We start from the raw sequence: 16736 nt of genomic DNA, 5'->3' as shown, positions 1-16736 counted from the left end.
ATCAAAAAGGTTGAATACCAATCCCAAGGCTCAGAGAACCAGAGCAAACGAAGAGCAAGAAACCCAAGAGCTCAATTGCACAGTGCTGATCATTAAGTAAGTTTAACAGTAAAATTTCACTTTTATAGCAATGGCACAAAAGGTGAAAAAAAAGTTTACATTTAGTACAAGAATTTATCTTCTGAATGCAGTCCAAAAATGTCAGATCACATAGCCAAAGATCCTGTTACAAAGAAAAGTACAGTAAAACCTGCTCTAGTAAATGCAACATACTTCTCTTGACTACTACAACAGCTTATCCTTCTCACACAGACTAACAGTTTCTATACCATCACTCTCAAATTTGTTAACAGACACGCTGTTTAATAATGTTCTTACTATGGAAAAGCCTGTTAGAAGTCAAGTCATAATTGCAGAAAAAGATTCCAGAAACATTTTTCCCACTTTTGACTAAGTTATATTCAATGGATTTCAAGCAAAGGGGTCTGTAGTTTCTTGATATTAGTTTAAAGATTTCTAGAAAGTTTCAGAGTTTGCACATGACTGCTCCTTGCACAGGTGACAAACAAGTTCTGGTTCATCACTTCAGAAAATGTTGTCAGTGTTGTCATTTGAGTGTGCAGTGTAAAAGATAAATTAAATCTGAATGGAGCCACCTTTCTCTCTAAAATGTGGTCACCTTCTCCCTCACTCCCAACACCCGTCCTGTCTCCCAGCAGAGACCAGCAGCTCCCAGCCAGCTCCCCCCAGTTCGTGTACTGGGCTCTGTGTTCCACGGTCTGGAATATCCCTTTGGCCAGCTCGGGTCAGCTGCCCTGGCCACGCTCCCTCCCAGCCTCCTGTGCCTCTCCTCACTGGCACAGCACGAGACACTGCAAGTCCTTGACTCAGGGTAAGCACTGAGCAACAACTAAAACATCAGGGTGTTACCAGTGTCACTCTCCTCCTAAATCCAAACCAGAGAATTGTACCAGCTAGTAGGAAGAAAATTAGTTATCCCAGTCAAAATCAGGACAACTAGCAACTGCAATAAAACTCTCCTAGGCCCTAGAAATGGCACAAGTCTTCTGCATTAGAGTTTCTTTTCAGACAGAGTCATTACTCAGTTACCCAGAGCCTAACTGACCATGCACATACCTCTATGTAGTATTAAGCTCTGGAGTTAATCAACTCCCATGTCTCAAAGTTCAGCTGTCTGTGATGCCAATTCACCACCAAGATATCGCCAGTGCCCTAAGCCTACCACCACAGGAATTTTCAAAGCACGATGCACTCTGAATTTTTTCTAATATTCTTGCTTCCTTCAGCTGTTGACAGACACTCCCCCACTGTCTTCTTGATCAGTGCCCTGGCAAAACTCTGTGCCTTGGTAGGGACACAGGCAAGATAGCTCAGAAAAATCAAATGTCTTGATTAACACTGAGTCATGGCATATTATATGACACAGTACTTATACATTATTTTCTTCTTAAAACTCAAGTTACAAAACATATGTTGCTGCATTTACAATACCACTGTTATCCTCCACATTAAACTGAAGTCACAAAGTCTAGACATGACTCTGAGTTTTTGCTCTTGTTTATCTTGATCTCATCAGATGAATTATTAATAGTGCTTAACATGACATTCTAATCATTTTATGTTCCTTGGGGCAGCGTGCCAGATTCAGTAACTCGAGAGCTTTCAGCATAATAGCCAAGACACGTTCAAAGCTATAATATAAAAATGTTATTTTTCTAATGGCAGTTCTGTAACATCCCTTTCAGCTGGCCACATTGCTTTTTTTCAGCAGCAACTCCTCTGTGCCCATTCTGTCAACTGACCTTTTCTCAACCAGCCTTTTGCAAGGGGGAAGCAGCAATAAGTGCAGGCTGCCATGCCATTTCTCCTAAAAGCCTGTTGCGCATTTTTCATCAACTTATATTCTTTGAGTTGAGAGAAATAAACTGGAAACAAACAGCATCATAAAATTTTCCCTGACTTCCCCTAACTTCTGCACATATCAAGTTATTTTAAAACAACAGCTTTGTCCTATAGAATTCACATTCCCCCTGACAAGCTTGTAAACACAGGCACACCAATTTCCAAAAGGAAACCTCTAAGCAGGGTGTGCAAAGCTGCCTTTGCTGTCACTGGACCAAAAAAAGTCTTTCATTAGCACAGCGCCAAAAACCCTTTAGGCCCGTTGGTCAAAATGTCAAGTACTTGGAGGTTCCTGGAGTTTAGTGTTTTTCTTTTGTAGGTCACCTTCTTATAAAAGATACAGTCCATTTAATACAGCACTTGAAAACAGCTTTACACAACTGGTCATGGGTGACTGCTTGCTGGCACTCATTAAAAACAAGCACTAACATTCAAAACTCATTTAGCAAATAGTCCTAGGACAAAGTCACATTTTGCAGCAGCCTTGCTAGAACACTCTGATTAGAACTAGCTCCCTTCTCAAATATCTTCAGATGAAAAGGGTCTGTTGAATCTCTGAGCTGATTTTTTTTATTTTATACTGATTTTCTGTCAAAGCCCAGTATCTGACAAGGACTCAGGGCCTCAGTGCCAACATGTGCTCAGCAGTAGCTTGGGGGAGGGCCTGTAGAAATTGTTTCTACTGCAGAAGAGTCTCATGTGCCATTTTCTGTTCCTCTGCCATTGTTAATCCTGACAACAGAAAAAGAAAACAAGCATGCTGGGCTTATGGAAAAAGAAATGCTCTGTTACAAAAATAAACAAAGAGAGATTGAAAGTGTACTGCTGAACTTAACAAAACAGCAGAGTCTATCAATCTGAAACAGTTGGAGGAAGATGCAAGTTAACCCACCAGTACAACATTATTTTTTTCTCTTATATCACTGTAAAAGGTCGACACCCCCTCCCCACTGCTGCCCAAATCAGGCAGATAGGATCTCCAGGAGAACAAAGGCAAAACCCATGGAATCTAACCCCTGTGCAGGGAAACTGTTGTGCCAGTGAATTATAAACAGAACTACTCCACTCCCTCTCCTAGTTTCAACACACAGCACAGCAAGCAATGGTTACAAAACCTGCTGACAGCAAACTCTGAGCAGCAACACTTGCCCTTCCAGAGCACAGAAACACTCCCCAGTAAGAGGACACAGTTGAATCCAGCTGCAACTCAACAACCATCATCTAGGACAAATTCCTTGGTACCCCAGAGAGAGTTTTCTGGGAGACAGAGCAGACAGGGAGAATGGCCATTTCCTACATGTTACCAGCCTTCTGGGCACTGCCCATGCAGGCTGAGTGCATCACCAGTTTGCCTTTCCTGCAGACTTTCAAGCTCTGACAGTCTGTTCATAACCCAGGCACATCAATGCCAGAGAGGGAGGCACCAGCATCTGACCAGCTCAGGCCTGTGGGGCCTGGAAACCTCTCCATAAACATCTTCATACTGTCTAAGTGGGAATACGTGGAGATATTCTGCTCTGTGTATCCAAAAATGGTTTTCTGTAGAAAAAAATTTACTCTATTCAAGCACTTACTTCAGTGACTAGCAGTATGAGTGAAATTCACATTACTTCCAGTTCTCAGAACAGCAAGTGAAGGAGAAATGCAGATGTTAAGGTCTTTTGATCTGAAGCAAAATGTCAGCTCACATGCTTTCAAAGAATTAACATTTCTTCCCAAGAGTTGCAAAAATGAAGGAATGGAAGAGATAATGATAAAGAAATCTACAGAACAACATTTGAACACAATCAGCTTTAGAACAAAAGGAAATGCACTTTGGTGGGAATTCAAATTTGATTTTACCAGGCCTCTTCCATTCACACTGTACCAACAAAACCTGCAATGCAATGGAGGAAGAAGGCAAATGCAGAAGTAAATGCTGAGATTTCAGTCATAACTCCAAAGAACCAACAGAAAAATGCCAGACTGAAAAGAAAGCTAAATTGTTTGAAACTTGCAAATAGATCTACAAAGGATGAAATTTCACACAATCAGAATTTACCAATATTTCCCTCCAGAAAAACTATTAAGACTCAAATGTCTCTCTTTGACCTTCAAGACTTCACCTGTCTTGTTCACTCAGCTGGCATGCACCAGGAAGTCAAGTAAACAATTCCATTTATTTACATGCATCCTTCTGCAATGCCAAAGTCTGTCTGTAGTCTGCTCTTGTAGATAATACATAAACACTTGTGTAACAGAAAAGGCTTTGAGTAAGTTCAAGTTAAAAGCCTTGAGTCATTTGCTCACTCTAAATTACTCTAAAAATTCTCTTTTGTACCTGAAATTCTGTTACATCCTTCTGCCTTCCTCCTTCAAGTCACTTTGGTATTTATGCTCTAGAAAGATTCCTGTAAGTACATGGAGACATCATGAAATTTGTCAGAGGTCAACCAAGTTCTCCCTTCAAAGCCCATACTCCCTGAAAAGCAATCCAGAGGAGTATTTACCCAAATTTCTTCTGCCCATTCAGACGACTTGAGGGCTACACAAACCTCTCCCCAGAACCTTACTGCAGGTTATCAAACACTTCAAAGCAACACGTCTCCACCTTACGGGCACATTTTGGTGCCTCACAGGACAACTGCACAAGCAGCTCAACTTCGTGGAAGATGAACAGAATCGTCATCCAAGCACGGGGAAAACTCGAGATTGGAACAAAGGCAAAGAAAATGGTTCTGTTGTTTACCTCCTGTCACTGACAGGTTAAAGTACAAAAGGAAAGAGTCAAGCACAGGGTTTCAGGGCTGCATAAAGACCCATTCATCACATGGTAAGAAGTCACATGCATTTGATTGTGTCAGCTTAACAAAGTCACAGTAGGAGAGATTTCTTTAGGAACTATCACTGCTGGAATTACAAAGGCAGTTAAGACTCAGAAACTCTGCGACAGGAGAAAGGATGCTGTCCCAAAGGCAAGGCAATCCAGGATGCCACAGGAGGGAAGCACCTGCTGAAAAATGCCTTATCAGCAAGTACTGTAAACCAGAAAAATAAGTTTAAACTGCTGAAGGAATGAGAAGAATTATGCAGCTTTTGCTCGATGCTTTTCTCACAATCAAGTGCTTATCATGCAGACAAATGGTTACTATTTGTCCAAGTCACAGAAGGCTCACCACTCACCTGCCACTATACTAATTTCACATTTAAAACAGCAAGATGTGTATCTAGTCCTTGAAACTGGCACTGGAAACGGGATAATCTATGGACATATTTGCACTCCAGGAAAGAACAAAGAGTTATGGAATAAAATACAGACTGAGAGGTTCAGGTATAAAAAGGATATTGATGGTATATGATTTGTATCTTCTCATAGGAATAGTCATAAAACTGGCAGACTGACAGCACTGGCAGAAGGATGCAGCTGAGCTATTATTATTTTGAATAAGCATGTTCTATGCTCATGGCTAGTAATTCTTTCCTATTTTGTATCTACTGTATCTACTATGTATCTACTGAATGCCAGGTAGGTGCCAGGGTCAAAAGCCTCAAAAAAAAAAAACTTTTAGGAGTAACTCTTATTTCTTAATATCATCTTCATTTTCTTGACAAAAAAATGCTTTATTACTTATGAGGACCAATATTTTGGTCCATCAAAATTATAAATACATAGTATACAATGCAAGCTGTGAGGAAGATTGAAATTAATTCTGAACAACACAATGACATGCTTCCATTCCTTCCCTCTTAGACTATTAAAATAATTCAACAAAAAATCCATCAACTAATACCTCTTAAGAGCTTAGACTGCTTACTTCTACAAGTGGAGCAGGAAGTGGATATACAAGTAGGGAAAGGAATCTTGTACATGAGAGTTTGGATAAGATTTTATATAAGAGTGCAATGATATAATCATGGTAATAGGAGGCACTGGGAAAATAAACAATGCCACATTATCACAGGATAAAAATATACATATTTCTACACCAATACCTCACGTCCTTGGTCCAGTACATTTTAGATCACATATTTACTATGATAAAAGCTTTTCCTAAGTAGAAGCATTTACAAGAATATTAAATGACAGCAGTGGTTCCACCATCAAGACATGACATGGCCCTCACTGCCTTCCCTCAGTATGGAAGGCATGGAATTGCTGCCATCAGCTCCATGGGGGCTGCATTCAGCACGAGAACACTGATGGAGTGGGCACTACTTGAGCCCTTTATAAGGCTATGTTTAGCTTGAGTGCCTGAGCACTATTGCCACCTAGCCAAGAACAATATCCTTACATTACTGTTATCTAAACATGAATCTCTTCCAGACCAGAGGAAAATGAGGCTTTTGAACTCAGAAGTCACGCTAATGAAGGAATACACGTCGCTCTGCTGAGACAGATGCACAGAGCCAGAATGCACAGCAGAGCAGAATGAGTGAATCCCAGCCGACATTTGAGCAACAGCTGTGCTGAGACTTACACAAGGCAGAGGAAGATGTACAGCATAATGCTTTTTCCAGATTATCTGGAAAATCGCAGAATATCACATAATAAAGGCCATTTGACAAGCCAATATTGGTACTTTTGACAGCAAAGTGTTTTGGGATGATCCATTAGAAGCACCAATTATTCAGCCTTTTAAGACAAAAAACAATTTAAAGACATCATACTAACAAACCCAAGAAATCACAGAGGACAGGAATAAAAGGTTGGAAAAAAATTTTAAAAAGCACAAGGCCATATATGGCAGAGAAAGTGATGCAGATTAAGATGCAACAGCAAGACCCAAATAGCAAAAACAAATTTCTGTGACACCACTTTAGAAGACCAGGAAAGAGGAAATCGAAAACAAGAAAGCCAAACATTCGTAGTGAGCCAAAATGAAAAAAACACAGACTTTTGTTGTATGGATGAAAGCAAAAAAATCAAAAAGACAACATGTGCTGCGAATGCCTGAAAGAGAGAATGAAAGTATTTCAACTGTTTCATTGCCAAAATGCTAGAATTAAACACTGATTCACCCAGATAATTTCTGTTTAGCTAAGCAAATGTATAGAAAGAACTAAAACACATAATCAATTACGGACTTTTACCTTGGGTATTCCATCCACAGGCTACAGGTAACTCTCATTATTCAACCAGGAAAGTCAGAGACAAGAATGAAAACAGCCTTCAAAGCAGATGATCCCAAACACACCAACAAATAAACATGTAAATTCAAAGCATCTGCTAGCACAACTCAACTTTTCTTTTTCTAACCAGTTTTGGCCAAGACTTTGCACCTCAAACACATGCTTCACAACCTTCCACAAAACAGAGAAAGACTCTGGGTGTTTCCCTTATCAGGATACTGAGAATGTTCTAGAGAAGTTATTGCAGAACAACTGTGAGCGCACTGGCTTGGCTCACTAGACATGAATACCACTCCTGACTTCTCATTACAAGAATGCTTGGAACTAAATTCTGTAAGGGCTCCAACTCATCAAGCTGAGAAGGCAAATACCAGTTCTCATGTCAGCTGATCCATGACACTGGGCCATGCAACACCCAGAACTTGTGGCAAATGCAATTACAGCCACAGCCCAACATACAGTAAGTAGCACCAGCATGTTTTTGCTGCTGGCTAAAACCACACAGTTGCTGTGACTGAGCTGATACAGTAAATTCATTAATCCATGATAAATTGGATAGTGAGCCTAAGATGAATGCCTCCTCCACTTAACTATGCTGATATCCATCTGAATATATCCTGGGAGAAGCATTAATTACAGTTCTGGAAATCTCTAACCAGAAGGTACTTTTGTCCAGTGCTTGGACTGTGTCTTTGTAGAACATCTAATAAAGCTGTGGATGCTTTTCTGCATGTTGTGGCTGCTAAAATTTATAGAGGTTCCTGCACCAAAAATTCACAGACATTGCCACTGGCTCAGAAAATCTGTGAGCCAACAGCTGCTAAAGACTGGGAGAGTGTCCCAGGTAAGTAACACAAGGGGATTCCCCATCCTTTTGCTCTTCCTTGTGAGCCTGTTACTGGCTACCGTCCGAGATAGGGCACCATGCACTGTTCAGTCTAATTCCAGCAAGAACACTTGCAAACAGATTTTTCTGTCCTAATCATCAAAAAGATACCAATTAGCCAAGGTTCTGATTACATGCAGCCAGAGCCAATACTTCTCCTTTCACTTACAATTAATTGAAAACTACAGAACAAAAATCTTTTTGTATGAACAGCACCTCAGCAGAACACAAACCAGTACAAGTCTCATTTCTTTGAGGACAAAATAAAAACGGAAAAGCTGGTAAAACTAGTTACACCCAGTCTTGTCACCCAAGTTTCCATACATTTATTCAACTGAATACTTCTGGAATCTTCCTGGTATTATTACTAAAAGGTTGTAGGCTCATGGTCCACATTTCCAAAAGTTAGATTAAAACACTGAAGCACGTAGGTCAAAACTCATTTTCCCTAGAAAACCTAACAGGTAATCAATGATATGACTTACATTTTCCTGGTCAGAAGACAGTGGTGGCTCCACTAGAAGCCTCTGTTGAGAGCTGTCCTCTTCAAAGGCTGCCTGTGCTGTTGCAGGGTCAGACATGTGTCCTTTTCTGAGCCGCAGACCTGGCTCTGCAGAACCAGCATTATCGAGTTCCGTTGGTTCGTTCATGAGATGCTGGAGGCCTTCTCAAATATTCTCTTTCCTCTTGGTTCAGTTTGGCTGATTATGTCTTGGCTCTGAAAGAAAAATCGTTTGTGTAACTCAATTGAAGTTAAAAAGAGGAATGCAAAAGTTGGCTGGAAGAAGAGCTTGCTTACAAGCTACCAAACAGCTATGACAACTGCTTTTATATGTGCCCAAAATCCCACAGGATCAATTACACACATTTCTACACTGCTGGGTAATGAATTCTCATCTTGAGACCACTAACAGTTTCATATCCTAACACAAGTTAAACACAACTTTGAAAGGTGACAGAAAGTGAGCTTCAAAAAGCAGTAAATCTACAAAACCACAGTCAATTTTTATGAATTATATCTACAAAATTGCAAGCAGCGGGGTGTTAATATTATTTAGAAATACACTACTTATCTCAGGTACTCTATAATTATTGTATTTTGCAGGTATGAAGCTCATACCCAAACTTGATCATCCAGACTAGGTTTCACCAAAACTAGGCCATTAAGTATCAGTATAATAGCAATCAAGCAAAGCTCAAGCAGAGCTCAAGCAGCAACTAATTTTAGACATACTGCAAGGAGGGCAGTAGTACACAGTGTGATTATACTTCCCTTGCTTAAATTAACATGGTCACAAATCACTGCCAGGAATGGGTTTGTATCTTTCCTTGTGCAAGGAATTACAGCAGACAAATTCAAACATTGTTCATTCCATCAGAGCAATCAGAAACAGGTAAATACCCCAAAAAACAATAACCCATGGTTCCTACTCAGAAAATAACTGTCTTTTACACTTACAACACTGCAAAAAGGATTCAGGGTAAATTTAACTCAAAATGCTAAAGATTTGATCAAATTTTCAGAAAATGTATGACCACTGTTAATCTGAGCCCTGATCAAGACTATTTTTCGTTACCCATTTGTTTTGTACGCCCCTGTGTGGTGTCACTTCAGCAGCCAGTTCAGAGAGACCTGTTTGACACTGGCAGCCTTGGGAGGCACAATCTCCAGAGAACTTTGCAGTCTGAGTGCCAGAAAGCATCAGAATGTGTTATGAGAGTGAAGCCACAGCTGAGGCTTCAGAATCACTCTGAATGATGATCTATTCTTTTTCCACTGATCACCTGTGTCATTCTTCTTAGTGTAGCACCTAAGTGCTCTGATGTGACTAACACATAACATTAAAACAACCCATCTAACAAGTTTTAACTTCCCAGTATGCATAATTAAATTGGAGTTTTACTGCCCAATAAAAGATGCTGAAATTTGTCATAATGTAGGAGGGAAAATTAAAATTATAAGATGGGGAATTGATATTGGCAGTTTTGTAATAAAATGTCACCTCCAAAAAGCCAATAAATAATGTATTCTGTCCTTACAGGAACTCATTTCATTTACATATGATCACTGCAAGATAATTCTCAGCTCTGACAAATGGGCTATAGTTAATTTTGCTGCAGCAGTTTGTAATATTATATCCCCTCAGCTGCCTGGCAATCCTCAGAGGAGAGAGCTGCTAATGAGCAGGTAACAGACTCTGCAGAACTAAATGACACCTCAAGTTGTCCGAGTTCAGTATGGCACAGTGCTTTAATCACCCAGGATGGTAAGGTGACAATCTGACAGTAGAGCAGATGGCATCCCCACCTTCCTGCTACCTTCACTGCAGGGTCAGCAACCTCCATCTGAGATGCAACAGCTCAAATGGCCACAGCTGTTTACTTGGTAAACACAAGAGCCACAGGAGAATTAAGAGGAGGTTTAGCAACATTACACAGGAAGGTCAGTGAAGAAGTTGAGCAAGTAGATTTTAAGAGCAGGAACAAATATTCAGAAAGCCACAGAACTGAAATCTTACTGGTTTTGTCATATTTCAAGCAGCCAATTCACAATTTATTTTTATGCAAGAAACGTGAAGACATAATCACACTGCCATTTGGCAAAACTGATGTAAGAAAGAAAAGAGTAAGCAACAACAACTACAGTTCGAAATTAAGCTAATGGACATCTTAATTTAAAAAGCAACCTATAAGAGACAATTTCAGTACAGTACTATGCTGGGCTAACCATTACATGTGATGGAGCCTGGCTTTGCTGATGGGATGGCTGAACACCTGCCTGCCCATGGGAAGTGGTGAATGAATTCCTTGGTTTGCTTTGCTTGTATCCACAACTTTTGCTTTACTTATTGAACTGTGTTTATCTGAACCCACAGGTTCTCTCTTTTATCATTCTCTCTCCCATCCCGCTGGGGCAGAGTGAGCAAGCAGCTGTGTGGGTCTTAGTTGCCCACTGGGGTTAAACCACAATAAGTACACTGAACCAATCTGAAGCTGTAGCTAAACCCAGAAAAATGCAAGTAAGCAGAGCAGCTGTTTATAAACAACAGTTACACACAGACACACCCCCTGCCTGCTATTCCACACATTTCAAACAGGTAGTCAGTAGGAACAGCCCTAGTTAGTCCCACAGATTGGGTAATTTCATGAGACGTTTAACCAGCAAGTTTTACTGGTTCTTCTTTAAGCCAGATTTAAGCAATAGCATTGCCACTGTGTGCTGCATCACCACCAATATTGCCTAATACCTGTCCTTACATCACCTCTGTGACATTGTGAGAGCAATGCTCTGGGACACACTACAACCACACAACAGGCTGAACCACATTTGGCTAAGATGCTTGCAAAAGGCTTTCCTAATAAAAGAAGATAGAGGAATGCCAATTTACATCAGGCCTTGAGGATTTACTTCACCAGCACTCGCTGCCAAGCATTCACTAAGGTTAAAAATAAAAAATGCATTTCACCTCCAGCGGGTCAGATTTGCATTGAGCAGTGGAGCTGATCTTTAGAGCTCTGCAGAAATAGAAGTTCTTGTTTCTTGAAATGACAGTGGGATTGTTCAGTGAACTAAGATGTTTCCATGTCATTCATGCAGGATCCTCACAGTGCTAAATATGCTTGCCCTAAATGAGCATGCAAAAGTGAGCAAGAAAAAAGCTAAGCCAAAAGCATCACTACTGGGTTTCACTTCTTTTTAAAAATATACTGCTGACTGAATGCAACTGGAAGGTGCCAACATAGAAGTGCAAATAGCCTGAAATATTTGTTCACAAATGAAAGAAAGCAGTGAAGATTATAACAGGAAAGGCATAGGTAGTCTTTAAGGTCTGTCATAAAGTTTTTATGACTCACAGTTCAGTGAAGGATGACCTTTTCCTAAGAAATTAAGAAATCTAAGTATAGTAGAATCTAACCAGGAGATGATGGTTGAACCATTGTGAGGATACTTACTGCCCCATTCTAAGACTGAACAGTTCACAAAATTAAAATCTAGAAAATGGAAAGCTATAGAACACTTGAGGACTTGGAAAATATTGTTTTGTGTCTCGTTGAGATTATCAATCTCATAAATGAAGTCCTTCAACATTTTTTGTAGCACGCAAATTAAAGGTTTCATTAAAATTAGCTTCCATTTAAAGAGGAAGTTGCCATTATGACTTAAAATCTACTTAATGATTGCATCCATAATATCAGCATGTAGATGAATCAGTGAGTTCCTGCTGTGCTTAAAATAAGCTGAGAAAAGCATCTACAGAGTTTGGTCTGTTGGGTTTTTTAATACAGAAAACTCCTAAATGCTCAATCAGCTTTTAGAAAGGACTTAGCAGTTTAATGCAAGCAGGGTTCTAAACACAGCCCATAAACACAAAACGAGGCTTTAGTCAATTCAGTGTGGCTGCCTCGCCACACAGCCCCAGGAGCAGCCAACCAGCAGCAGCCAAGCCCACGGAGGACAGTCAGTGCCAGGCTGAGGCTCAGCCCTGCCATCTTTCCAAAGAGAACCAGAAGGCAGCATTATTTCAGCATTCACTGCAGCTGTGCAGTGTCACAGGAGTCAACACCCACAACTACAGCATATTTAGGACACTGCTTCACTCCTAAAGATGATAAGGAAAGACTAGTTACACAAACCTAAGCACCACAGGATAATGCTATTATTCTCTGTATGACACTCCCCAGGATAAGCACTGCAGCCCTTCCAACCTCCCAGAACTCACCTGGCACAAGGACAGATTTACTGCCTCAGCTAAATGATGACACATGGTAGTAAAACAAAGAAAACACATTAACAGTAGTGTTTGTAATTAAATTTAAAAGATCTGTCACTCCCTTGTGAGAGCTCCCTTGTGAGAATAAAACACAGACTACCTCCCACTACCCCTAAACAAAGCAATCTCTCCAGTACTCCACTCTTGTCAGTATGTTCTTTCATGTAAGCAGCATGAGAATGATCCTCAAAAGGTATTTAATTCTGGTTGTAGCTGGTATTTGGAAGAAGAATGAAAATTGCTTCTCTCTACAATCCCCTCTCAACTGCCTTACTGGCAGAAACTTTCCTGTTCAGGTAGGCAGTGGCATTCACTGTATGCTCTTTCCTTGCTGATCCTCTCCCAAAGCATCCATTAAAGCAGCATAAACAATGTATACACACTGGATGATTCCTCCTAAGATTAGCTCATTCCCCCTAACAGACCTTAAGTTATCAAAAGAACAAAAGACTGTCGTGAAAATTTCAGGCTACACATTTCTCAGAACATTCATTAATGCTTAATATTTAATGAAGGGCTTGAGTGCCCGAAAAATCTCATAAGAGAAGCTGTATCAATCTACAAACCCTGCCTTGCCTGTGCCCATGTGCCATGACAGCTACAACCACGCAAGTGGAATGGCAAAGCTGACTGAACTAAGACTTCACCAAATTCAAGATGTTTAGGCAAGGCCTTAGTAACAGGATAGACAATTCCCTTCCCAGAGCTGGCAGACTGGCAGCACAGTACAAATGGCAGAGCACTTCCACCACAACCCATGGACAGACTGACTGGGATAAGAACACAGCCTACAGAGGGTGATGGGGAATGTTGTGCCTATGGAACAGTTGATTCTGGCTACCTTGAGTGAAATAAGGTATACTAATTGAAATGCAGTTCTCTCCTACTACTATCTTCTGTAGGGAGGCTCTGTCACAAGTAGTCCCTCACAAATAAGATTGTAATGTTGTAATGCCAACTTGAAAAAAGGGGACTTTTATCTTTTTTTAATTTAACAGTCTTGAGCTTTTTCAATTCAGGAGTTAAAACATTCACAGTTAACATTCCAAATATTCTCTAAAGCTACAGTCAAAAACAAAGCAAATAAGGCTTTGTATGAACGAGAGAGGAAGGAAATTCTCACAGAAGACTTTGTTTTCTCAATGTACCCTAAAGGAAAAGTACAAATCAGCCTGTAAAAATTCTTTGGAGGTCATCTTTAACAAAGAGGAACAATGAGGAAGTAATCCAACACCTCTTTTCTTGATGTAATTTCCCTAGATAAAGAGGCATCTACAAAACAAAGATTAGACTCCCGCAGAGGGTCAGTGGCCAAAAAGCTGTCTTTTTAACTTGTAAACTGTCACTGGACCAAGCTATTTCACAGCAGGCTGCAGAGGCAAACAATCAAGCACATTCTGATGCATTTGGATTCAAAGAAAGGGAACAAGCCAGCAGCCTGCCTGCATTATCGGAATGCTTCCATTTCAGAGGATCCCGCTACATTGTTACAACATTTGTCCAATTTGTACTGCAAATCGGACCCCATTTTTTTAACTGAGTTTGCAGCTATGTCAGAGGTTGGCCCACCCCCAGAGCACAATGCCCAGTCCTTACAGACTGGATGACTGCTGTAAATCAGTTCTACTCTTCAATAAACCAAAACCAAGTGAATTGTCACAAAAGAAGTACAAAACTGAGAATGGAAGTTCAAGTTCTTTTCACATTAGATTCCACAGATATCCACAACCCAGATCTGGAAAACTTGCTTTTGGTTCATTTTTCATTAAGTGGCTCAGTTTCTCAAAGTAAGAAAATCCCATCTTTTGCTCTTTTATGATTTTATTTCTGTGGCATGCTACTCACACCAGCTTGCTTCATGGCTGCCAACAAAAAGATGCAGTTCTCCTATGTTAGTAACACTTGGGATCACAGACTGTCTACAAGTGAAAGACTGAAATTAAACATCACTTTCCTCTTAAGTGATATTTCAGAATACATACTTTTAACTACTGCCTCAAGGACATCCAATTCACAAAACTGCTGAGTGAAGATGAAGAAACCAAAGTATTTAGAGTGGTGAAGATGAAGAAACCAAAGTATTTGGAGCAGAAAAAAAAATCCAGAGCTACGCCATGAAGTTGAGGTTACTTCCTTTAACCCTCTACAGAGAGAATCTTAGCATGGGAATGTAAAGGGCACCAAGATAAAGCAATCCATAGGCAAGCATACCCCTGGCCTTCCTCCTAGGAAGCCTGAGTTTCAATCTCTAAAAACTGAATCAAGATCTTTTGCTGCTCCAGAAAACGCTCATAGGCCTGGAGCAATTGTATAAAAACAAACACTGCAGCCATGGTTTTAAAACCAAAGAGGAATATGCACATTTCAGGCTGCAAACTTCCAACAGCAAATCATTAGGACAGCTGCCTTCAGAGCTTCTTAGTGGACACCTCTTTATTTAGATGTGCAGATTTAAGGCCTGGCTGGTGCCCAGAGGGGGCAGTTCCACTTTCCCCTCTCTGGGCAATAAACAGCTCCACTCCTCCCAGCTGCCCACCCCAGAGGCACTCTGGTGTTTGTCACAAGCCCTCCAGGTGACTGTGGAAAAACATTAACCAGTGGGAGGGAATGAGATCATCATTTGCCATGAAACACACAAATTCTGTCAAACACGTAAACTGGGGAAACAGCTTGGACAATGTGACAAAGGGCAGCACCCCACCCTCAAAGGTTTAACAGTATATTGTATAGGCAGTATTTTTCTAACCTATGAAAAACTGGCAGTTATCTGTTGGCCTAACCCTTAATTGTTATATATGCGCACACCACAGCCTTTATTATGACCTGTTGACCAAGGGCAGACCACACCTGGCACAGCAAACCATCACCTCATCGAGATCACTAATTTTAATAGAGGCCAGGTTGTAAAAAACTGACTCTTCCCAGTTTTTGGAAGCAGCTGCTCTCTAGTTTTATTCATAATCTTGATAACCTTTACTTATGAGGTTGTGAGCTCGCTCATCAGTGTTTTGTTTTGTGGCCGACAGGTTTGGTTTACAAAATGTTTCCATTCCCATATTAGTAAAAAAATAAGAATGAAGCAAAGTTACTGCTTCACTTGCACTCAGCAATGGCATTTCTTCAGCTGAAAACAGCACATATTCCTCTCCTCAAAAGCCATAATGTTGTTTGCCACAAGTCAGACAACTAAAAGGTTGCTACTTTTCTGTAGCAAAAATGCTACACGAACACCATAGAAACAGCATCCACATCATAGAATTGTATCAGTCTAGGATCAAAAAAGTGGATCATTTCAGATTCCTTCTTAACAACCAAAATTCAAGGAAAAGAAGCAGATCCACCATAACTAGACTGCATCTAATTTATGCCAATTAAAAGCAGATTTAGTGAAGTGGCTGATGTTCCACATACAACCAGGTAAAGCTACTTACTAATTACTTTACTTCTTTAATTGCTAGAGAATAATTTCGGTTTTAAAAGACAAATATTGTTGAGAATTAGGAAAAGCTGATGTGAACATTTAGTCTCCTCTACATTTAGTGCCACTCCTTCAGATATAAATTTATTTCCTGGTAACATAGTTCATCTTGAATTCTGAAACAAGACCAAGGACAATGATATCGTAAGACACCAGTGATGCAATTTTAAAGCAGAAATGTTAATATTTTACTTTCTACTGTCCAATGACTAAGGAGAAATTTCAAAACATCCAAGTCTCCTTATGAGAATATTGCTAAAATGAAGTAGGGCTGTAGCTTGAACTCAAAACACATCTGCAGGTCCAAGACCAAGAGACACACAAAATGTCATCTTGCTGTGGTTTGTTTGACCAAAATGCTTTCTGCCAGTACCACTGTGTTCCCCACAGAGGTTTTTGCTGCAGTCTGTGGTCTAACCAGTACAGCTATCCCAGTGTAAATTGTAAGACTGAAACAGTTTAAGATCATGAACAAGTTTCATGTTAACTTACAAGTAATCAGGAAGCATTTGTGAATATACATTAGATGCTTTCTATGACTTAAGACCACTTATCAGTGCATTCAGAT

At 40.2% G+C, this 16736-nt stretch overlaps 1 protein-coding gene across 2 annotated transcripts in view; it reads right to left on the bottom strand.

Annotated features, from left to right (window-relative positions):
* Nucleotides 1-16736, bottom strand: part of ADIPOR2 (adiponectin receptor 2) — a 44249-nt gene that overhangs the window by 13575 nt on the left and 13938 nt on the right. For both annotated transcript variants that reach the window (XM_041484354.1, XM_041484355.1), the window contains exon 2: nt 8404-8636. In XM_041484354.1, the coding sequence (XP_041340288.1) occupies nt 8404-8568 (165 nt within the window). In that variant the 5' untranslated portion in view covers nt 8569-8636. The remainder of the gene's footprint in view (nt 1-8403; nt 8637-16736) is intronic.

The sequence above is a fragment of the Pyrgilauda ruficollis genome, unplaced genomic scaffold, assembly GCF_017590135.1.
Source record: "Pyrgilauda ruficollis isolate IOZ18807 unplaced genomic scaffold, ASM1759013v1 scaffold66, whole genome shotgun sequence".
NCBI lineage: Eukaryota > Metazoa > Chordata > Aves > Passeriformes > Passeridae > Pyrgilauda > Pyrgilauda ruficollis.
The sequence above is the reverse complement of the archived record's forward strand: the minus strand, read 5'-3'. Positions and strand labels throughout refer to the sequence as shown.